At 47.2% G+C, this 22,570-nt stretch overlaps 2 protein-coding genes across 2 annotated transcripts; both read left to right on the forward strand.

Moving 5' to 3' along the window:
- The first annotated feature begins 335 nt into the window (after positions 1-335).
- ANKRD39 (ankyrin repeat domain 39) lies at positions 336-19,157 on the forward strand. The gene is made up of 7 exons (XM_015074122.3): positions 336-485; positions 5,072-5,175; positions 5,587-5,790; positions 13,602-13,783; positions 17,673-17,859; positions 17,993-18,118; positions 19,144-19,157. The coding sequence occupies exons 1-4, from the start codon at positions 386-388 to the stop codon at positions 13,743-13,745; spliced, it is 552 nt and encodes a 183-aa protein (XP_014929608.2). The 5' UTR covers positions 336-385; the 3' UTR covers positions 13,746-13,783; positions 17,673-17,859; positions 17,993-18,118; positions 19,144-19,157.
- On the forward strand, positions 15,032-22,080 carry ANKRD23 (ankyrin repeat domain 23). Its single transcript, XM_015074120.3, has 9 exons — positions 15,032-16,339; positions 17,673-17,819; positions 17,993-18,118; positions 19,144-19,269; positions 19,538-19,636; positions 19,721-19,819; positions 19,975-20,073; positions 20,216-20,314; positions 20,405-22,080. The coding sequence occupies exons 1-9, from the start codon at positions 16,013-16,015 to the stop codon at positions 20,498-20,500; spliced, it is 1,218 nt and encodes a 405-aa protein (XP_014929606.2). The 5' UTR covers positions 15,032-16,012; the 3' UTR covers positions 20,501-22,080.
- The last annotated feature ends 490 nt before the right edge of the window (positions 22,081-22,570 follow it).

Here is a 22,570-nt window from a genome sequence, read left to right on the forward strand (position 1 = left end):
GGAGGGCCAGGCTCTGACAAGCGGCCGCACCAACCCGCTGCGTCTCTGCAACCTACGAAGCCGGGGGCTCCGGCGCCCTCCACCCGGAGGTGGGGGGGGGGGGGGCGAGGGAATCCTACGCTGAGGCCTCCTCACTCCGCTTAGCCTGGGACGCCCTCGCGCGGCCGCCTGGGAGAGCGGTGGTGCGCCATAAGCCCCGCCCCGCCGCTTCCATTGATTCCCGAGCTAAAGCCCAGCTGGGTCGGCCTCCGAGGAAATCTTCGGCCGCTGAGGGGAGGATCCCAGAGCTGGTTTTGCCTCTGCTGCGTCCGCTCCGCCCACCCGCTGCGGCCGCGCGTGCGCACAACCGGCGGGGGCGGGGGCGGGCGCGGGCGCCAAGGCTGGCATGGCGGCGCCGCGGCCCTGCGCCGATAGCCCGTGCTGCTCTCATCCGGGTGTGGCGTCCGGTGTGCAACAGACGCTGGAGGAGATGGACTTCGACAGGGGTGAGGCTCCCCGCTGTCTCCAGGTCGCGGCACAAGGAGATGGCCGAGAAGCGGGACCCCGAGGGCCGCAGCGAGCCGGGTGGGAGCCCAGGGGGGCAGTGGGCTCCCAGCCCCCGCGTCAGTGAGATCCCACCAGGCACCTGGCAGGGGCTCCGCCACTAGAAACTTCGTCTCGTGTGCAGGTTGGGAAACTGAGGCCCTGGTTTTGTTAACTTTCCCAAGTGGTGGGGCGGAGCCCGTCTCAGCTGGTGCGCCCCCTAGAGACTCGGGGCCCCTCGGGTGTCTGGGGGGCCGGGCGGCAGAATCAGCAGCTCGGGGTATTGCAGCTACCCGGAGGGCACGGAGCTTCAGAGGGGGCTGCGCTGCGAAGAGAACTAACGTTCTGACCTCAGGTGTGAGCCCTAGTGTGTCGGATCCTGTAGGCTTTAGATATGGCACACACGGCCCTCAGCGCAGGTGATGTTATCTCTACCTTTGGGACCTGAGAAGTAACTCTTTTACCCCAGACTGTAAGGAGATCGTATCGCCAGTAAGGAACACAGTAACGCTGAAAAAAAATGTCCTCTTTTCTTGGGAAGCCGTGTATTATCCCTCTGTGCAGAGGCAGCTTATTCAGTAATAACACTGTCCTCAATTGTTGGGTAGATGCTACTGCTTTATATGCATTCTGACCCAACTATTAAGTGACTCTTGCATCTGCTTACTTGCCTCCACTTCTGCCACCCTCTGGGCTACTGAAGCAATTCCCTCATGGGCCTTCCTGCTTCCACTCCTGCCCTCCTATGGTGTTTTCTTCTCTACATAGAGGCCAGAGTAACTTTTTGAAGGTATTAAATCAGGTGATTTCATTGCTCTTAGAATAACATTCAGATTCCTTCCATGGCCTACAAACTGATCTAATCCCTGCCCGTTCTACTTCTCTGCCCTCATTTTATTCCTCATCCTTTTCTTTCCCCAGTCACTGCACTTCAGTTACACTGGGCTCAATTTTGGTTTCTCAGACATGCAAGATCTCTTTCTGACTTAAGGCCATTGTACTTGCTGTCCCAGCTCCTTGGAATGAACTTCCTGCAACATCGGGCTAGCTAATGCTTTTCTCTCTGGTCTCAGGTCAAATGTCACCTCAGAAAGACCCACCCTGAACACCCCATTCTAGTAGTTCTCAGCTGGGGGCAGTTCTGATCCCAAATGGTCTTTGGCAATGTCTGGAGACAATTTCAGGTGTTACTGGGAAGGTGCTATGGCATCTTGTAGGTAGAGACCAGGGATGTTGGTCTATATCCTACAGTGCACAGGACAGTTCCTCATAGCGAAGAATTATCTGGTATAAAATGTCAATTGTGCTGCTGTTGAGAAAGAAACCTTGCCCTATCCAAAGTAGGGCCCCTTACCCTCCAGGTTACTCTGATATATTACATTACTTTAATTAAAGCAGTTTTCACAACCTGACATTAGTTTGTTTACTTATTTATTATCTATTTCCCACACATGGGAAAGATCCTTGTCTGTTTTCTTGTGTGGATACTTTTTCTTCATATCTACTTTCTGGGTTTATTTTCCCGTTTCCTGGAGTATATCCTTTAAAGTTTTTTCAGTGAGTATGCTTCTCCAACATTCATTCATTCATTTCTCTCTCTCTCGACTGTTATAAAATTCTATGTTGACAGTTATTTTTTTTTATCCCTCAAACCTTTGAAAATATTTTTCCTTTATCTTCTTTTGTCTGCTACTGTTGTTAAGAATTTAGCTGATAATCTGCTTGTTACTCTTCAATGACTGGTGATTTTTTCTTTTTTGGTAACTTAAATGTTCTCTTTATTCTTGATGTTTGGTCATTTCACCATGGTAGATTTGTTTTGATCAGTTCTCCTTCAGATTTAATGTGGTTTTCATCTGAGAACTCATGGTTGCCTTTACTTGAGAATAATTCTCTCTTTTTTTATGCTTATTTTTGAGAGAGAGAGACAGACAGAGTGTGAGTGAGGGAGGGGCAGAGAGAGCAGGAGACACAGAATCCGAAGCAGGCTCCAGGCTCCCAGCTGTCAACACAGAGCCCAATGCGAGGCTTGAACCCATGAACTGTGAAATCATGACCTGAGCTGAAATCAAACGCTTAACCAACTGACCCACCCAGGCACCCCTACTTCAGAATAATTCTTAGATATCTCTTCAGACATTTCCTCTCCTATTCTGTTCAGTTTCTCTCTCTTTTTTAAACTCAGACACATGTTGGTACAATCTGTCTTCTATGTTTCTTTACCTCTTTTTAATATTTTTGTCTTTACCATTCTGCATTCTGGGTGATTTCCAAGTCACTCACAGCTGGGTCTGCAGTACTGTCCAACCATCTGTTGTTGTTGTTGTTTTATTTCAGTGATTCTATTTTTTAATTTACTGACTTTTTTTTTTTTTTTAAGTAATCTCTAAAACCGACATGGGACTCAGTCACATGCTCAACCAGCCGAGCCAGCCAGGTGCCCCTGACTTTTGTCTTAGATCTCCTTGTTCTTTTTTTACCCCTAACGTTCTGTTGATTTGTGGATTCTATTCCTTCATCTTTGTGAACACATTAAATGTTGTTTTATTTTTTTATTTTTTAAAGAAAATTTTAATGTTTATTTTTGAGAGAGAGAGTGAGCACAAGCGAGCGAGGGGCAGAGAGAGGGAGACAGACTCTGAAGCAGGCTCTGCGCTGTCAGCACATAGCCCAACATGGGACTCAAATGCATGAACTGTGAGATCATGACCTGAGCTTAAGTCGGATGCTCAACTGAGCCATCCAGGCACCCCTAAATGTTGTTTTAAAGTCTTTTAGATTGTGTTGTTATGGCTGATTTTTAAAGCACGCATTTTTCCATTTGTTGTATTTGCTGACTGTCTCACATGGCAGTGGATTGCTTCTTGTTTTACAGCTTCTAATTTTTGAGCTCATAGGCTGAGCGGTGGGATGTCCTGTTTTGTAAGAGATTATCCACATACCTTTGTTGGCTTCTGGAGGTATAAAACATTTTTTTTTTTTAAAGTTGCCTCTGTGCAGCCCTTATAACATTCACTTGTCTGGGTCCATTTTTATTACAGATCCAGATTATGACGTACTCTTAGCTTGGGGGTTCTGCTCCCTAAGGGGTATAAATAAATATAGGTCCCACATCTCCAAGTTGCTTGATTTTTTTTTAGGTTTCTTCTGCCTGTGCTGTCTTCTAACACCTATTGAAATGGTGCCTTTTCTCATTTCCTTTAAGTTTATATTCAGATGTCACCTTATCAAAGATGCCATCTGTGACCACTGCTCATATCCCTTCTCTGCTTTATTTTTCTTCATAGGTCTTAGTACCACCTGACTTATTTTTTTCCTGTTTGTCTCCTATAATTAGAATGTAACCTCCATAAGACTAAAATTTGCAGGGCAAGGGGAGCACTGGAGATCAGGGATCTTTAATTCTTGGCTGATCCCTAATGCCCAGAAGAGTGCCAGATACATAGTAAGTATTCAGTAAATATTTGCAGAATGAGTGAAGTGCCTGTGCCTGGCAGCTTGCTTCTTGCTGGTATTCAGACCAGGAAAGTAGAGATTTTCCAGTCCCAGTTCATCCATGACATGGTACTTCCTGCCCCCCTGCTTTGTGCACAGAACCTTGCTGTATCTATTCCCTGCCATACACATGGCCTGCAGCCTTTGATGCAGACCCTGCCCAGTTGTTCCAGCCAAAGCCTCTAAGATGCATGTGCAGGGACACCTGGGTGGCTCAGTTGGTTAAGTGCTGACTTCGACTCAGGTCATGATCCTGTGGTTCATGGGTTCGAGACTGCGTCGGGCTCTGTGCTGACAGCTCAGAGCCTGGAGCCTGCTTCAGATTCTCTCTCTCTCTCTCTCTCTCTCTCTGCCCCTCACCTTCTCACACTCTCTTTCAAAAATAAACATTAAAAATTTTTTTTAAAATTATCTATGTCTAGTTACAAGGACTTTTGGGATTCTGCAGACTCAGTACCTGCTCACCACTTTGGCTGTGGTTTTCACCTTGTTCTGGCAGCTGGTAATGGCCTTCTCTTGCTTTTAAATTTGCCTGTGTATTCAGATATTTTAAACATTACCTTATCCAACATTTGTGTATTTGGAGTGGTTTGAAGAAGGGATTTCTGTGTCTGCCCAATTCTACTATCCTGATTAGACAAAGCCCCTTGTCTATCTTTTTTTTTTTTTAACGTTTATTTATTTTTGAGAGAGCGGGGGAAGGGCAGAGAGAAAGGGAGACACAGAATCCGAAGCAGGTTCCAGGATCTGAGTTGTCAGCACAAAGCCTGACATGGGGCTCGAACCCACAAACCATGAGATCACGACATGAGCCAAAGTCAGATGCTTAACTGACAGCCACCCAGGCACCCCAGCCCTTTGTCTATCTTGTCCACGGCTACGTCGCCACCTCCTAGGACAGCCCTTGGCACAGAGGAGATCTCAGTTAATATCATCTGTTGAATGAATAAATCCCCCATTTTATAGGTGAGAAAATGGAGATCAAGAGGTAAAGGAAGCGCTAAAAGTCTCCAGTCATTCAGCATTATCCAGCACTTTGGTTGTCTTTCCACAGGAATCTGGTCAGCAGCCCTGAATGGAGACCTAGGTCGAGTGAAATATTTAATCCAGAAGGCAACAGACCCTAGCCAGCCTGACTCAGCTGGCTACACTGCTCTGGTGAGCTGGGGAGGAACACAGGGTCAGAGGAGGGAGAAGCTTTCACGTGGGATACGTGCTCCCTGTGGGGAAGGGGGTTATATCGCCTTTACTCCTGCCCTTTCTTCTCTCCTAGCAGGTTTTCTGTTTTAAGCATCAGGTGAACCTGTTTTTTTTTTTTTTTTTTAATTAGTGTTAAAGTGTTTTACATCAATTATTTAATTTCATTTTCCTAACAGTTCTGTGACATAGGAATAATTATTATCCTCATTTGCCTGTTGAGGAAACTGATGCTAGAAACTAAGAAGCTTGCCCAGGTCATATAGCTGATGGAGATCGTCCTCTTGCTCCCGAGCCCATGCTCTCACCCCTCCACCACCCTCATTGCCTGCCTGGGCTCTGCTGTCTGAACTTGGTCTCTTTTCCCTGCAGCACTATGCCAGCCGCAACGGGCACTATGCTGTATGCCAGTTCCTGCTGGAAAGTGGGGCTAAGTGTGATGCCCAAACCCATGGGGGCGCCACTGCTCTGCACCGGGCAAGCTACTGTGGGCACACTGAAATTGCACGGCTCCTGCTGTCTCATGGGTCCAACCCCAGGTTGGTAGATGACGATGGCATGACCAGTTTGCATAAGGTATGCTCCCTTCCCCCCTTCAAAAACTTGGTTTTTGTCATTATAAAAGTTATAACATATTTGCTGTAGAAAACATGGGGAAAGCAGAAAAGGGAAAATGCAAATCACTTATAATGCCAGTGTTTACTGCTCATCACTTTAGGATTAACGTATCTGGCATTTTTCCTGTGCATGTAAATTAGAATTAAATGTATGGCATCATTTTTTTTTTCCTTCCTTTAGTGATATGCCATGAATGCTTTTCCATGAAGTTAGTTTTCTGAAGCTCACACCTACTTTAGGGGCAGCCCCTGGCTGGCTCAGTCAGTAGAGCATATGACTCTTGATTTGGAGTTGTGAGTTTGTGCCTTACATTGCGTGTAGAGATTACTTAAAAATCTTTTAAAAAAAAAAGTTGAATGAAGCTTACACCTACTCTTACCTGTCCCTGTAGCCCACTTTCCATACTATAACTAGAGTGATTGCTTAATTAACCTTCTGACCAGAAATACCTACACATGGTGAAGAGTTTGAAGAGTACAAAACAGTGCAGCAGGAAAATGATTCCCTTCCAACCCTGATGCCTGGTTCGTCGATCTTCTAGGGCACCTCCCTCAAGGCATCACTGTTACTGATTTCTTATGCATATTTGAGAAATGGTTTATGCATGTTTATGGCATATGTGTATACATTTATTCTTGGCTCCACTTGGTTTTCTCCCAGAGTGATGGTTTTTAAATTAATTCTGATCATGCCACACCTTAGGGGCCTTCAAGGCCTTAAGCTGCTTTACAAGGCTGTCTGGGGTTAGCCCCTGCCTGCTTCTCCAGTTTATCTTTTCTTCTTCTCTTCTCTTTTCCTTTCTTTCCCTTCCTTCCTTCCTTCCTTCCTTCCTTCCTTCCTTCCTTCCTTCCTTCCTTCCTTCCTTCCTTCCTTCTATATTTATTTATTTAAACAACCAACACACAGTAAAGAATATTTTGGAGGGCGCCAGGGTGGCTCAGTCAGTTGAGCACTTGGACTCAAGACTCTTGGTTTCGGCTCAGGTCATGATCTCATAGTTCATGAGGTTGAGCCCTGTGTTGGGCTCTGTGGAGCTACTTTGGGATTCTCTGTCTCCCTCTCTGTCTGCCTCTCCCCTGCTCTAGTGCACGCACTCTTTCTCTCTCAAAATAAATAAACATTTTTTTATAAAAGAATATTTTTGAATTGTAGCCTACAAAACATAATTCTGGATGTGAAGTTTTATTTTATTATTTTTAAAATGTTTGTTTATTTTTGAGAGTGAGCAGGGGAGGGGCAGAGAGAGGGGGACAGAAGATCTGAAGTACAGATGCGGGGCTTGAATTCACAAACTGTGAGATTATGACCTGAGCCAAAGTCGGACACTCAACCGACTGAGCCACCCAGGTGCCCCTAAATTGTAAAACAGAAAAATTTAAGTAGTTGACCGCATGACTTACCATCAGAACTTGTGGCAGACACTTTTGCTGTCCACCAAAAATTTATGTTCACTCTTCATATTAGAGACATGTCTCAAAGGGGGCTCTGCAATCACAGACAACTTTCAGTTCCCTCTAGCATGTAGTGTGGCAAGTTCTCAGCCATTAGAAGACAAGACACATTGATGAGCTTTCTCTAGGAGGGTTTTCTTTTAGCAGCCAGTGTTCCTCCTCCACACACTCTACTCTGCCTCCCCAGGCAGTAATAGAGACAGCTAGGGGTCAGCAAGTCCACAGCAAGCAATCTGGACTCCAGAAGCATGAGAGGAAGGTGCTTGTTTAAATACAGTAGCCTTGAAATGTTAGGTCAGCAAAGATAGAGTTCTTATTTTTATTTATTTTTTACACCTGACTGTTGAATAATACATGTTATAATTATTTTTTAATGTTTATTTATTTAGAGAGTTTTGAGAGCGCAAGTGGGGGAGGGACAGGAAGGGAGGAAGACACAGAATCTGAAACAGACTCCCAGCTCTAAGCTGTCAGCACAGAGCCCGATGTGGAGTTCGAACTCACAAACCTTGATATCATGACCTGAGCCCAAGTCAGACATTTAACTGACTGAGCCAGCCAGACAGCCCAGTACATGTTATTTTTTAAAAAAATATATGATGGGAGCAGGGGTAACACTTTGATACAGACACTAGTAGATACATTAAAAAAAAATTGTAGGGTTTTTTTGTTGTTGTTGTTTTTTTAATGTTTATTTTTGAGAGAGAGCGAGGGAGGGGCAGAGAGAGAGGGAGACACAGAATCTGAAGCAGGGTCCAGGCTCTGAGCTATCAGCACAGGGCCTGATGCAGGGCTTGAACTCAACGATCTGCAAGATCACGACCTGAGCTGGAGTCGGATGTTTAACCACTGAGCCACCCAGGCGCCCCTGTTTTTGTTTTTTTTATACTTCATGATACGTCTTATATGAGGTATAGGCATAACGTAGACCACCATAATAAGTCAAGTCAAAGGAATTTTTTTGGTTTCCCAGTGTATATAAAAGTTATGTTTATACTATAGTATATTTAGTGTATGCTAGCATTATGTCAAAAAAAATGTATGTACCTTAATTTAAAAATACTTCATTGCTGGGGCACCTGGGTGGCTCAGTCAGTTGAGCGTCCGACTTGAGCTCAGGTCATGACCTTGCAGTTTGTGAGTTCGAGCCCCCCGTTGGGCTCTGTGCTGACAGCTCGGAGCCTGGAGCTTGCTTCGGATTCTGTGTCTCCCTCTCTCTGCCCCTTCCCCACTCATGCTCTCTCTCTGTCTCTCAAAAATGAATAAACGTTAAAAAAAAATTTTTTTTTTAAATAAAAAATAAAAATACTTTATTGCTAAAAAATGCTAACCATCATCTGACCTTTCAGCAAGTTGTAGTCTTTGTACTGGTAGAGGGTCTTACCTCAATGTTAATGCCTGTTCCGGGTATCAGGGTGGTCAGGGTAGTGGCTGCTGAAGCACTGGATCACGGCAGTTTCTTAAACTAGGACGACAATGAAGTTTGCCACATTGATTGACTCTTCCTTTCACTTGAGCACTGAGAGGCCATTGTAAGGTTGTTAATTGGCTTAATTTCAATATTGTTGTGTTTCAAAGAATAGGGAAGCATGAGGAAGAGAAAGACTGGGGAACCAGTCAGTGTAGCAGTCAGAACACACACATTTATTAAGTTCAGTATCTCATATGGGTGTAGTTCATGGCATCCTAAAATAATTATAGTAGTAACCTCAGAGATTAGTGATCACAGATCATATGGAACTAGAAAAGACCCTGAATAGCCAAAGCAATCTTGAAAATCAAAGCAGGAGGCATCACAGTTCCAGACTTCAAGCTATACTACAAAGCTGTAATCATGCAGACAGTATGGTACTGGCATAAGAACAGACACTCAGATCAATGGAACAGAATAGAGAACCCAGAAATGAACTCACAAATGTATGGCCAACTAATCTTTGACAAAGCAGGAAAGAGTATCCAATGGAATAAAGACAGTCTCTTCAGCAAGTGGTGTTGGGAAAACTGGATAGTGACATGCAGAAGAATGAACCTGGACTACTTTCTTACACCATACACAAACATAAACTCAAAGTGGATGAAACACCTAAATGTAAGACAGGAAGCCATCATAATCCTTGAGGAGAAAGCAGGCAAAAATCTCTTTGATCTTGGCTGCAGCAACTTCTTAAACATTTCCAGAGGCAAAGGAAACAAAAGCAAAAATGAACTATTGGGACCTCATCAAAATAAAAAGTTTCTGTACAGGGAAGGAAACAATCAGCAAAACTAAAAGGCACCCGATGGAATGGGAGAAGATATTTGCAAACAACATATCAGATAAAGGGTTAGTATCCAAAATCTATAAAGAACTTACCAAATCAACACCCAAAACACAAATAATCCAGTGAAGAAATGGGCAAAAGACATGAATAGACACTTCTCCAAAGAAGACATCCAGATGGCAAACTGACACATGAAAAAATGCTCAACATCCCTCATCATCAGGGAAATAACAAACCAAAACCACGAGATACCACCTCACACCTGTCAGAATGGCTAACATTAACAACTCAGGCAACAACAGATGTTGGCGAGGATGCAGAGAGGATCTCTTCTGCACTGCTAGTGGGAATGCAAACTGGTGCAGCCACTCTGGAAGACAGTATGGAGGTTCCTTAAAAAGTTAAAAATAGAACTACCCTATGACCCAGCAATTGCACTACTAGGTATGTATCCAAGGGATACAGGTATGCTGTTTCGAAGGAGCACATGCACCCAAATGTTTATAGCAGCACTATCAACAATAGCCAAAGTATGGAAAGAGCCCAAATGTCCATCGATGGATGAATGGATAAAGAAGATGTGATATGTATGTGTGTGTGTGTGTTTACACACATACATACATACATACATACAATGGAGTATTACTTGGCAATAAAAAAGAATGAACTCTTGCCATTTGCAACAGCATGGATGGAACTAGAGGGTATTAGGCTAAGGGAAATTAGAGAAAGACAAAAATCATATGACTTCACTCATATGAGGACTTTAAGACACAGAACAGATGAACACAAGGGAAGGGAAGCAAGGGAAGCAAAAATAATATAAAAACAGGGAGGGGGGCAATTCATAAGAGACTCTTAAATATGGAGAACAAACAGAGGGTTACTGGAGGGGTTGTGGGAGGGGGGATGGGCTAAATGGGTAAGAGGCATTAAGGAATCTACTCCTGAAATCATTGTTGCGCTGTATGCTAACTTGGATCAAGTTAAATAAATAAAACTCCAGAAAAATAAAATAAAATTAAAAAATAAAAGAAAATGCTCTGTGAATTAAAAAAACATCACAGATCAGCGTAACAAACACAATAATAATGAAAAAGTTTGAAAATTTCAGGAAGTATGAAAATATAACAGATAGGAAGTGACCAAGTGCTATTGGGAAAACCCTGCTCGATGCAGGGTTGCCATAGACCTTCAGTTTATAAAAACAAACAAAACCCACAGTACCTGCATAGCTCAGTAAAGCAAAGTGCAGCAAAACGAGGTTTTCCTATATATAAAATAGTCAAACCTAGAAGCAGAGAGTAGAATGGTGGTTTCCAGGGGCAGGGGGGAGGGAGGGAGTTGCTGTTGAACTGGTAATAGTTTCACTTGGGCAAGTTGATTAAGTTCTACGGATCTGTACTGTGCCTGTAGTTGGCTGTACTGTGTGGTACACTTTAAATTTGTTGAGAAGGGTGGGGTGCCTGGCTGTCCCAGTCAGTAGAGCATGTGACTTGATCTCAGGATTTTGAGTTCAAGCCCCACATTGGTCCTGGCCTACTTAAAATGTGGGGGGCTATCATTTAACAATAAAAAGAACAATTACCGGGGTGCCCTGGTGGCTTAGTTAAGCATCCGACTCTTGATTTCAGCTCATTCAGCTCAGGTCTCATGGTTTGTGAGATTGAGCCCCGTGTGGGGCTCTACACTGAGAGTGCAGAACCTGCTTGGGATTCTCTCTCTCCCTCTCTTTCTGTCCCTCTCCCACTTGTGCAGGTGCTCGCTTGCTCGCTCGCTCTCTTTCAAGATAAATAAGTAAATATGAAAAAAACAATTTCCAAAACTAATTACTTTCTTAAGGTAGATCTCGGGGTGCCTTGCTGGTTCAGGCAGGAGAGCAGGTGACCCATGATCTTGGAGTTGTGGGATTGAGCCCCATGTTGGGTATAGAGATTACTTAAAAATCACAAATCAGTTAATTAAGAAGGTAGGTCTCATGTGAAATGTTTTTACCACAATAAAAAAATTGGTGTGGAGGTTGCTGTCTCAAAGATCAACTTAATTTTTAGGAAACCAGATGTGAATATTTCATCATCCAATGATTTTCAGATATATTACACTTGCATGCACTTCAAGGGAAAATATCAACCTTTCCTCCAGTTTATCTTTTTTTTTTTTTTAAGTTTAATTATTTAAGTAATCTCTACACCCAACATGAGACTTGAATTCACCACCCCAAGATCAAGAGTTGCATGCTCTTCTGACTGAGTTAGCCAGGTGCCCGTCTTGAGCTCTCATCCCCTTGTCTCTTAACACTGATGCCCAGTTTCTTTTCTCTCTCTCTTTTTTTAATGTTTATTTATTTATTTTGACAGAGAGTACGTGCAAGCACAGGAGGGGCAGAGAGAGAAGAGAGAGAGAATTCTAAGCAGGCTGCATGCTCAGTGTGGAGCCTGACATGGGGCTGGATCTCACAAAGTGTGAAATCCTGACCTGAACTGAAATCAACAGTTGGATGCTTAACCAACTGAGCCACCCAGTCGCCCCTCAGGCTCAGTTTCTTGACCCTATTATGGTGACAGTCCAGGTGACACTCCTTACATATCAAGCTATCCCCTTCTGGATGCCTCTCCTCTCCCAGTTTTCATCTGGCTTGTTTCTGTCTTTCCTTCTGGATCTCAGTTTCTACATTACACCCTCAGAGAGCCTTCCTGTTCCTTAGACGTGGGCAGCTCATCCAACTGATGTGCAGAAGCACCCTGCACTTGACTTCCCTAACTTTTCTCCTTGAAATTCCTTTGAATTCTGTCTCTGTCCCTAGAGATAGCTAAGACTTGATCTTGTTTACTGTTGTAGCCCCAGCTCTTGGCCTAGGTGCCCAATGAATATGTGCTGAGTGAACAACCGGATGTTGTTTTATTTTCTTTTAAGATGCTTGCCAGTTGGAGAGGCAGATTGCTTATTTCTTAATGGTCTAAACGTGTTGCTCATTTTGTTGTAACTCCCATGGAGGGTTTGTACGGGCAGGACACTGCCGCAGATATTGCTGGCTGGTGTTCCCCACAGCGTGAGGCCTTTTCAGCGTGTATCCCGCCTTTTTCTCTCATTCAGGGGATGCACATGTGTGAGGAATAGGAATTGTTTTTTCTTTTTCAAAAAATAAGCTACTTGAAAACTTTGGTCCTTTTTTTGAAAAAATTCTTTGGAATGCATCTCACAACTGCACACAACATACCACTGCCTGAATTGAGGCAACAAAATTGAGAACCTTGGGTCTGTATTTCTCAAGAGGACCTGCTAAATAAAGATCTGGATTCAAATTACAGACCGTATTTGCTGCTATTATTAATTTTTACACCCCTCAAAAGCCCCTAGGTACATCAGTCTGTCTGTTGGGAGGAGCAGGGAATTCAAGTGGTATAACACAGTTGTTAAGAGTTGAGACTTGGCGGTCAGATGGACCTGGTTTAGAGTCCCTAGGCTGCCACACTGGCTCTGTGACCTTGGACAAGTCACTTGTATAAGCCATCTGTAAAATGGGAATAATGATAGTTCCTATCTTTGAAGGTTATTGTGAACACTGAATAAACTAATCTGTAGAAGTCACTTTAACTCTCTCCTCTGGGGGAGTTAAGTTAAAAAGAGGCAGAGGAGAAAGCTGAGAACCTGAGCCCATTTTTCTCTGCTCATCTGAAAGGTCCCAGAGGGCAGAGGCTGTGTCTGGTATAGGTTGTACCCATGGTGCCTGGCGCCCTTGTACATTTGTAAAAGACACTCAGATCTAAGGTTCTATATTTGTTGTTAATGTGCAGGCCTGGAGAGAGAAGAATGGCCACTGAGCAAAGGACACAAGAGAGAAAAACTCAAGCTAACTGCCAGAATAGCACTAGAGAATTCCACCAATCTTTATGCAAGTTGTTGGGATTTGGTAGGAATTAGGGGAAATTTACTCAAACAGCCAGTGTCTCTCTTTTCACAAGACCTTTTTTAGGACCAAGAAATTCCCAGAAGTGGATCATGAAAGGGCAGGGCCCAGTGAGGGTATGGCTCTTGATTCAGGTCTCTCTCTCCACAGGCTGCTGAGAAGGGTCACGTGGACATTTGCTCTCTCCTGTTGCAACACAGCCCAGCCCTGAAAGCTGTCCGGGATCGGAAGGCACGACTGGCATGTGACCTGCTGCCCTGCGACAGTGACCTACGGGACCTGCTGGCCAGCTGAACTGCCACCCTTCTGCTGTCTTAGGCTGCCATGCAAGGGTACACAGACTAGCCCTCCCAGCCCCTGCCTTGGTCAGCATCCATGCTGCAGGGTGGGAAACTGAGGCCTGAAGAGCCCCATTCTGGCCACTGTGGAAGTGAGGGAGTAGATCTCGTGGGGCTGTAAGTGCTTACGCCTGGACAGATGATCATATTCTAAATTAGTTCATGTGGAAACATCTATCCCTTGGAAAAAATAAAGTTGTATCCTTACCTCATCCCATGTTCAAAAATAAATTTCAAGTAAAGACGTAAGTATAAAAACAGAACTACGTAAGTATTAGAAGAAACCACGGAATAGATGACAAAAGCCACTTTCTGGCTGAGTGCCCTTGGAAAAAGTCACTTCACCCATCTGTCCTGGCTTCCTCATCTGTAAGGTGAGGATGATTATAATACGGCCTGCCTTAAGGGCCTTGTGGAGGTTCAATGAATGAATCTATGGAAAGCACTAGAGAGCGTGCTGGGCACATTGCAAGCAGTGTATTTGGAGGACCCACTTACTCAACTTGCATTAGTTTTAACAATCTGCTAGATTAAAAGTGTTCTTGCTTTATTTTGCATTGCTGATTATCAGTGAAGTTGACCACCTATTTTCTCTGAACTTCCTGTCCATACCTATTGCCTATTTAAAGACTTTCTTCCTTTGATTGATTCATAGGAGTTTGTATATTCTGGATATTAATATTGTGGTTTTTTTCTTTCTTACCATCACTTTGTTGGTATCTGCTCATGGAAATTGGTACACCTGCTGTAGACAGCAGTTTGACAATATCAAAACTTAAGTGAGTAGGGCCAATAATTTGATTTCTCTGTAGCTACTTAGAGAAATATCCATAAATACAAAGAAGTTTACTTACAGAGACGTTTACAGAGTTGTGCATTGGAGCATGTAGTGTAATTTAAAAAAAAAAAGGGGGGGAGGGAAACAAGCTAAATTCTCTCTGTTAGGGCAATGATTAAATTCTGGGACACGTGTCATTTGGGGGAAGTTTAGCAGAGTGCAGTGTAGGCTAATGTGGAAAGCGTGCTGAGTTGGGATCACAGTGTGATGTCTCTTAATATGTGGCTATAAAAACATGACTGTACATCCACAAGACATAGAGGAAAAGAGTCAGGATATATACAACACCGGTACACATGGTATCGCCTGGGCCACTGTGGCAAGAGTGGTTCATCAAGTGCATCTTGAGTTTTGTTTATCTTCCAGTTTTTTATAAGGAGTAATTTTTTGGTAAGAGTTCATACCAGTTAATTTCATGTGGAAAAAACTAGTTTTACTGGTGAGAGTTTGAGTCAGTGGCAGACAATTGAGTCCAGAACTGACGTCTTGTCTTGTCTTACTTACCCTCACTCTAGGTAACTCCCCCTCTGCATTCTCAAAGGCAAGAAATCACCCTAGACAAAAACCCCTGGTACATAAGGACCAAGTTTCTTTAAAAACCTCCAGGTTCCCTAAGTTTCAAAACTTGGATGTATTTACCAAGAAGCCAGCTGTGGGTGGAACCATTCCCAGCCCTTTGGGGCCTTGGGCTGTCCTTGACCTGTAGTTCTTCTCTCCGTCTGGTTCAGGTCATCTCTACTCCTGTAGCTCCAATTCTGGAATCTTATTTACTACCTCTCAGATTTCCTTTCAAAGGTCAAAGCAGAATTCAAGGCACAGCTGGGTGAAGGGCATGCTTGGCATCTTAAAGAGAATTAGGAAGTTTGACTTTGGTGGCTTGAGACAGGTTGCTTTGTGACTGGATTAATGGTTGACATTCCGTACTTGGACCTGGAGCGGATCTCAGTTCAGCTTCCATGTGGAAAGGCATGCTCCCTGCCAGGAGGGCGTTGGGTAGGGGACCTGCATGTGTGGGACTTGGCTTTTCAAGAGGCATGAGGTGCTGATGACAGGCTGGACTTGGCCCCTGGTGGTGGTATAATTTAAAACACTGACTCTCAGAGTGGTGAGGGAGAAGAAACAGGAACTATAAGGGAGAAGTGAGGGCCACCTGGGGAAAAAAACCAGCAAGAGTAGGGAGGGCAGTTTTGAAACTGGGAGTGGGAGGTCGCTTGAAGCCTGATTTCCTCCTGTAGATGCCATGAGGATTCCTGACGCAGAGGTCAGCCTCTTAGGCCTGTCCTTCCGGAGATATCCTCTAGGATTCTGGCCTCCTTTTGCTTAGGACAGGCTGGCTGGGTTTTTTAGGATCTCAGGCAGCTAGACCTGCAGCAACATGGAGGATCATGCTTAACTCTTCTCTAGTGGCCCAAGCACCCCTGCATCCGTTTATTGGTTGGACCACTCCTGAGCAGGTGCAGGAGACTGGGTGTCTGAGAGTGCACCTGACTCAGCTGAAAGCAGTTCCTGCTGCCTTCAGCGGGCTATACGCCCACACTGGTATTTTGGTCAGTGTTACAGAACCACTGAGCTATCTGGCCCAGGCAAAAGCCTCTGGCCTGCCCTGCCCCCAGGAGCTAGCTCTCTATAAAAGGGCTGAGCCACTCAGCTCCTCTCACTGGGGGTGTGAAGAGCAGGGGGGGACCATGGATGTCATCAGCATCCAGCAGTTGGTAAGAACAAGGGGCAGAGGGGAGGGAGGCCAGGCGATTGTCTAGACTGCAGGCTAGCTCGGCAGACGAGGAGGTCCAGCTAGAGGAGGGCAGGCAGCTTCTATCTGTGGTCTAAGGATCAGGTTTTAGGAGCAGAAACATGCAGTGGTTTTCTGGTGTGGCAGCCCAGTTCTGTGAGGTAGCGAGAGAGGGAAGCAATTGGAAGATGCTGAGTGATGGCAGATGTGACAGCCCTCAAGTTTAGTGAGTTTTCCTCTGGACTGTGATGGTAAAAGAGAAATTGGAAGTGGTAGGTTACTTTGGAAGACATGAGTGTAGCTGGGGTGTGGGTTTAGTTCAGCTGCTAGGATAACCATCACTCTGGAAATGGTCCAGAGGGTCTGGCTGCCTTGCTTGGGGTAGAGGAAGGGTGCTCTCGAGTTCCCAGGCAGTGAGAGAAGCGGTGACACCAGTGGCACTTAGGGGTGTCTGTTTTGGTGAGGCAAGGCACGGGAGGCCCAGGACTCAGGTTGCCCAGTAAGCCCCTCTGCAGGCCAGTGCCTTGGCAGGCCCAGCCCAGTGCAGCCTCTGCTGGGAAGTGGGTTGCAGGGCTTGAGGAAAGTTAGGTTGCCAGCGTTTACTAGTTAGTTCTGCATGCTGGGAGCCCTAGGCTCTGCCATCTGTCATTCCGTTTCCCCTCTCCCCCAGTATCCTTATTCCTCAGTGCTCCCCAGCTCTTGAACCCCCAGCGGGTGCGGGGGATAAGAACAGATCATGATATGGTGGGTTCTGCCCCAGCAAAGTCCCAGTACTTAGTTTCTTCCTCAGCCTCGTGAGCTAATTGCTAGTGTTACCCCCATTCTAGTGATGAAGAAACAGAACTTCACAAGAGCCAAGATTTAAACCCAGGAGTTCACAATTTTACCCACGAGGCATGTCCTCTGTCCTTCTGAGCTCGGGGTTAGATGGCAGTATGGCATGGTCTGGTAGGAATGTAAGGACGATGGCCCAGGAGGGAAGCTGAGGTGTCACCTACCCTGAGCATACCTGGACACAAGCCCAGCAGTATAAATAGATGTGGCGTCACGCCCCTGACCCTGTGTCCTGCTGACAGGACAGGGTAGGCGGCAGTTATCCTGGGCCCCAGGCAACACTATAGTAGGTGAGAGCCAACATCCACGGGTGGCAGGGAGCATGCCAGCAGAGCACCAGGAAACTGCGAAGGGTCAGACCACCCTGACGTCCACAACACTAGTCTCTGTAGGTCTGCTCTTCCCAGGATCCCTGTACTGCACTGCTGTCTTCTAAGGACTCTTCATTTTTCTGAGTGTTTATCCTTATCCTGCTCCTACAGGTATGTGGAGAGAGAGTTGAAAGGAAAGCGTTGGGATGTGGACATGGCGTTGCTGATTGTGGAGGCGGGCCCAGAGCCTGGAGGCTGGGAGCCCAAGAGGCCGTGGCCCGGGAGCAGTGGAAACTCGAAGAAGAGAAGAAGAAGAAAGTGAGCAGTGCTGGGGGCCCAGCAGGTGCCAACGCCAAGGGTCAGCAGTGAGGGCCTCAGGCGGCTGGGGTCCCTCCGGTGGGTGGGAGACAGAGCGAGCCCAGCCAGGAGCCTGACCCCGAGGCTTCCATGACCAAGGCTGACTACTGGTGTGGTCTGGTCTTGTGCCCCAGCTTGAGAGATTGAACAACTCCAGACTGAATCTGGAGACTCTGGCTGACTTGGAAAACTTGGTTCAAAGACGGAGAAAACGACTGAAACGCAGAGTCCCCCCTAGGGCACCTGAGCCCACGGTTAAGGTAAGTGAGGAGTCGGGGTGGGGGGAGAGTGCATACCTGGGGCCAGAGTTTGTGAGGAAGTGCTTCCTGTCCCCCTGGGAGGGCTTGGGGAAGAGTGGATGCTGCCAGCCACCAGCTCACCGCCAGGGCCTGCCAAGCTGAATGAAATCCATTTTGGAGGGCACACAGCCCCCTACTTGTTTGCTGGGGGACCACACACAGGGTGGCTTAAACAACAGAAGGTTATTTTCCCAGTTCTGGAGGCTAGAAGTCTGAGATCAAAGTGTCAGCAGGGTTGGGTTGGTTCCTTGTGAGGGCTGTGGGGGAAAGTCTATCCCTACCAGCCTTCTAGCTCCTGGGGCTTAGTGGCTAGCTTTGGTGTTCCCTGGCTTGCGGGTACATCACCCCAACCAGTCTCTGCCTGAGTTCACATGGCACTCTCCCCACGTGCATGCTGTGTCCACATGTCCCCTTTCATTAAGGACACCACTCATATTGGATTAGGGCCCACTTTATTCCAGTGTGACTTCATTTTAACTAATTCCAGCTGCTTATTTCCATATAAGGCCACATGCTAAGGTCCTGGGGTTGGGATTTTAGCATATAAACTTAGGGGGTGGGGGGCAAGGCAACCCATAATGGGCATAATAGGTGCCTAGTCAGTCAGAATCTCCTGGGGGGTGGGTTTTTAAGAATCTCTGATTTGGGGGCACCTGGGTGGCTTAGTTAAGCATCCGACCACCGCTTTTGGCTTCAGTCGCAACCTCACCATTCATGGGTTCAAGCCCCGCATCAGGCTTCATGCTGACAGTGCAGAACCTGCTTGGGATTCTCTCTCCCTCTCTCTTTGCCCCCTCCTGCTTGTGTGCTCTCCCAAAATAAGTAAAAGGTAAAAGGTAAAAAAAGATTAAAAAACTCTTGATTTGTACAAGCCACCAGCCAATGCTAGTCTTTAGCCAGCTCTTAGGGGCCCGCTTGGCTAGAGTGGTAGGGCCCCAGAGGCCTGTGGTTTTGGGAAATGATTTGGTCTCCTTCAACTTATCCAGCTGCAGCCCCAGGCCCAGCTGGAGTCTGTGGACCTGGAGATGTTCCTGAAGGCAGCTGCTGAGAACCAGGAGACCCTGATTGACAAGTACCTGACAGATGGAGGGGACCCTAATGCCCATGACAAGGTAGTGAGAGTGGGGTGAATCAGACTGCAGTGTCAGCGGCTGCAGGGGTGCTGTCTCCAGGGTGTTTTAGTTCTGGCCTACGAAACTGCAGGCCTTTTCTGTTTTATGGGGCACGAGTTGCCTCCTGAGCCAGGAGGGAAGGGCCCTTGGTGTGATCAGGCAGCAGGCACATCTGTTCAAGGAACCCAATACTGGGAATAGGACCTGGGGCAGGGCCTTAAAGGGGTGGCCATGCTCCCTCTGCCTCATCTCCTGTCTCTACCCCCAGCTGCACCGCACAGCCTTGCACTGGGCTTGTTTGAAGGGTCACAGCCAGCTCGTGAACAAGCTGTTGGAGGCAGGTGCCACTGTGGATGCTCGCGACTTGGTGAGAACTGGGAAGGCCCACCCTCACAGCAGACACCCTGCCTTGCACACAGCATGTCAGTACATTGATGCTTTTGTTTTGTAGCTGGACAGGACACCTGTGTTCTGGGCCTGCCGTGGAGGACACCTGGACATCCTCAAACAGCTGCTTAACCAGGGAGCCCAGGTCAACGCCCGGGACAAGGTGAGGGGTGCACTGCTGTGGGGTGGTCTGCTAAAGAGAAGACCCAAGAGTGCACAAGAGCTCAGGCTATTCGTGGAGAAGCGAAAGCACAGCCTTTTGGGGTTGCAATGAGGCCTCACCACTTGGAGCAGACAGATTCTCATCCACTCCCTTAGATCTGGAGCACCCCCCTGCATGTGGCCGTGCGCACGAAACACTGTGACTGCCTGGAGCATCTCATTGCATGTGGAGCCCACATTGACGCACAGGATAAGGTAAGGTGCTGGGCCTTTTGGACTTGGGTCAGCTCCACCCGGGAACAGTGACTGAGAGAGCCAGAGCTCGAGGACAGCACTTGCCAACTTGAACCTTCCAAAGATGGGGAGGTCGGGAGGATAACATCCCCTTTCTCAACAGGAAGGGGACACAGCTCTACACGAGGCTGTGCGGCATGGCCACTACAAAGCCATGAAGGTACTGCTGCTCTATGGAGCCAAGCTGGGCATGCAAAATGTGGTGAGTATGAGCAGGGCTGAGGCCCTGGCCTGAGAAATGTGGGTGGAGCTCTTAAGGAGAAGGGGACTGATCCAGTATCCTTGTTCCTAGGCCTCAGTGACCCCGGTGCAGCTAGCACGAGACTGGCAGCGGGGCATCCGGGAAGCTCTGCAGGCCCATGTTGGGCATCCCCGCACCCGGTACTAGTGACAGCAGACCTGCAGGGTCACTTCACAGCCACCATTCCATCCCCTTTACCTCCCATCCTTATGTCTTGTCATCCGCACCCCTCTGTGGGTCTCACCTCAGTCCTTATTCCTCTGTCCTGGGACTGCTTCCTCAGGCCAGTCCTAACAGGACTAAGCAGCAGCACTGAGGCCAGCAGGTGAATAAAGCAGGCCTCCCTGGCCCGAGTCAGGGCTGACTTGTTTCCTGCCAGGGCACCAGCTAGGAAGGGCTGATGCAGAGGACCACAGGGAAGCAGGGAACAAAGTGGGTCCAGATGAGGAACAGTGTAGGGAGAGTGGGAATCCAGGATGGAGCGAAAAATAAGTCCTAAACCTTGAGCTGCCCAGGGTTGGGTACTAGGTGTCCTTGGTGTCCCCTGATCCTCAGTCTGGGAGACTGTGTCCCTCCCTCCGCGAGGGAGAGGGGGGCGGGGATTCAGTACATGGCTTGTGGCTGCCCTGGGGCAGGGGTTTCTCTGGGGAATTCCATTCCTATCAGCAGCAACCCTGATAGCATGTGGAGTGGCTCTAGACAACTTTGGCCTTAGGGATTCTGGAGGTGGGTCTGGCAGTCTGGAGGGGACGCTCAATAGGTTTGAGGCTCCACTGCAGAAGTCCAGTACCAACCTGGTTGCCTCAGAAGCCCCAAGACTGAGGAGCTAGAGCTGATGTTTATTTTAGGGAAACTTTGTGCCTACTGCCTCAGGGCTTTGGTCAGCCTGCCTGCCGCTCTCTAGTTGACCAGCTGGTGGCGCTTCTGGTAAGGGTGAAGTGCCTGGGAGCTGGGGATTGCTTGTGGCCCACCCAGCTTTTGGGGTGGTGGCCCGTAACCCTACTTACTTTGCCTCAGGCAACATCGCCCTGGCACTAGAGCTTGAGCCTGGACCTTGCAGCTGCACCTGCTCTGCTTTCTCCCACCGCTGAGGCGGGACATCGAGGAACTGGTGGCTCAGCCCTGGAGGGGAAGCAGAGGAGAGGAGCACACCTGCTGCTTTCCCTCCTCTGCTAAGTGGTGGCAGATTTAGGACCCAGCTTCCCACGAGCTCTCCTGAAGGTCCCTTCCTTTCACTGCCTTTTCCGCTCCATGGCGCACTGGCGCAGACCCGTACTGCTGGCAGGGCTGGGTCCTGAACTGGCAGAAAATAATTTTAAGGAACTTTGCCCTAAATGGAGAACTACAAGCTGAGGCCCCAGCTTTAAGATGAAGGGTCAGCCTCCCTCACATACATAAGGTACCTGGATTGACATCGACTTTGCAGTTCTTTCTAGTCTAACATTGGTGGCCTTCTCGGGCCAAGCACAAGGCTATTCTCAGGATGTGAAAAAGCGACTAGAGCTCCCACCGGGGGCCACACACCTTCCCTTCTCACGGACAGCCCCTGCCCTGTGGTGAACTGTAAGGACAGTTCGCCCAGGTGCCAGAGCCATATGAGAAATAGGTATTCAAGTCCATGGAGAAGACGACCCCCCATCTAGAAAATGGGGACCCTTACTTGACAGACAAAACACCATTTTATACGCATCAATATTTTTTGTTCATTAAAACTGGTTGACTATCCATCACAGCCTACTTGTCTGTTCTGGGCTGGGAGGGGCCAGTTCATTAGGTCCAAGGCCTTGTCTTCCTCAGCAGCAAAGCTCAAGCCTGTTAACCATACTGGCCTGACAGCAAGATGGGCTCCCAAGTGCAGAGTGGGGAGTCCAGGAACTTGGCTTGTGTGCTCAAGGCATCACTCACTCACTGATGGGCAAGTTCTAAGAGCACTGGCTCTCAGACTTGGCTGCTTACCACAATCACGAGGGAAGGTTTTAAAAAGTCCTGATGTCCAGGGGTTCCTGGTAAGCTTCTGACTCTTAATTTCGGCTCAGGTCATAGTCCTGCTTAAGGTCCTCTCCCTCTGTCCCTCCCCGACTTTTTCTCAAAAAAAAAAAAAAAAAAAAAAGGTCTTGATGTCCAAGCAAGTTAAATTCTCTCTGGGGTAAGACCCAGGTATCACCACTATGATGCAGATGACACACCTCTCTATGTAGGAAACCCTTAAGGATCTAC

Source organism: Acinonyx jubatus, chromosome A3 (assembly GCF_027475565.1).
Source record: "Acinonyx jubatus isolate Ajub_Pintada_27869175 chromosome A3, VMU_Ajub_asm_v1.0, whole genome shotgun sequence".
NCBI classification, from domain to species: domain Eukaryota; kingdom Metazoa; phylum Chordata; class Mammalia; order Carnivora; family Felidae; genus Acinonyx; species Acinonyx jubatus.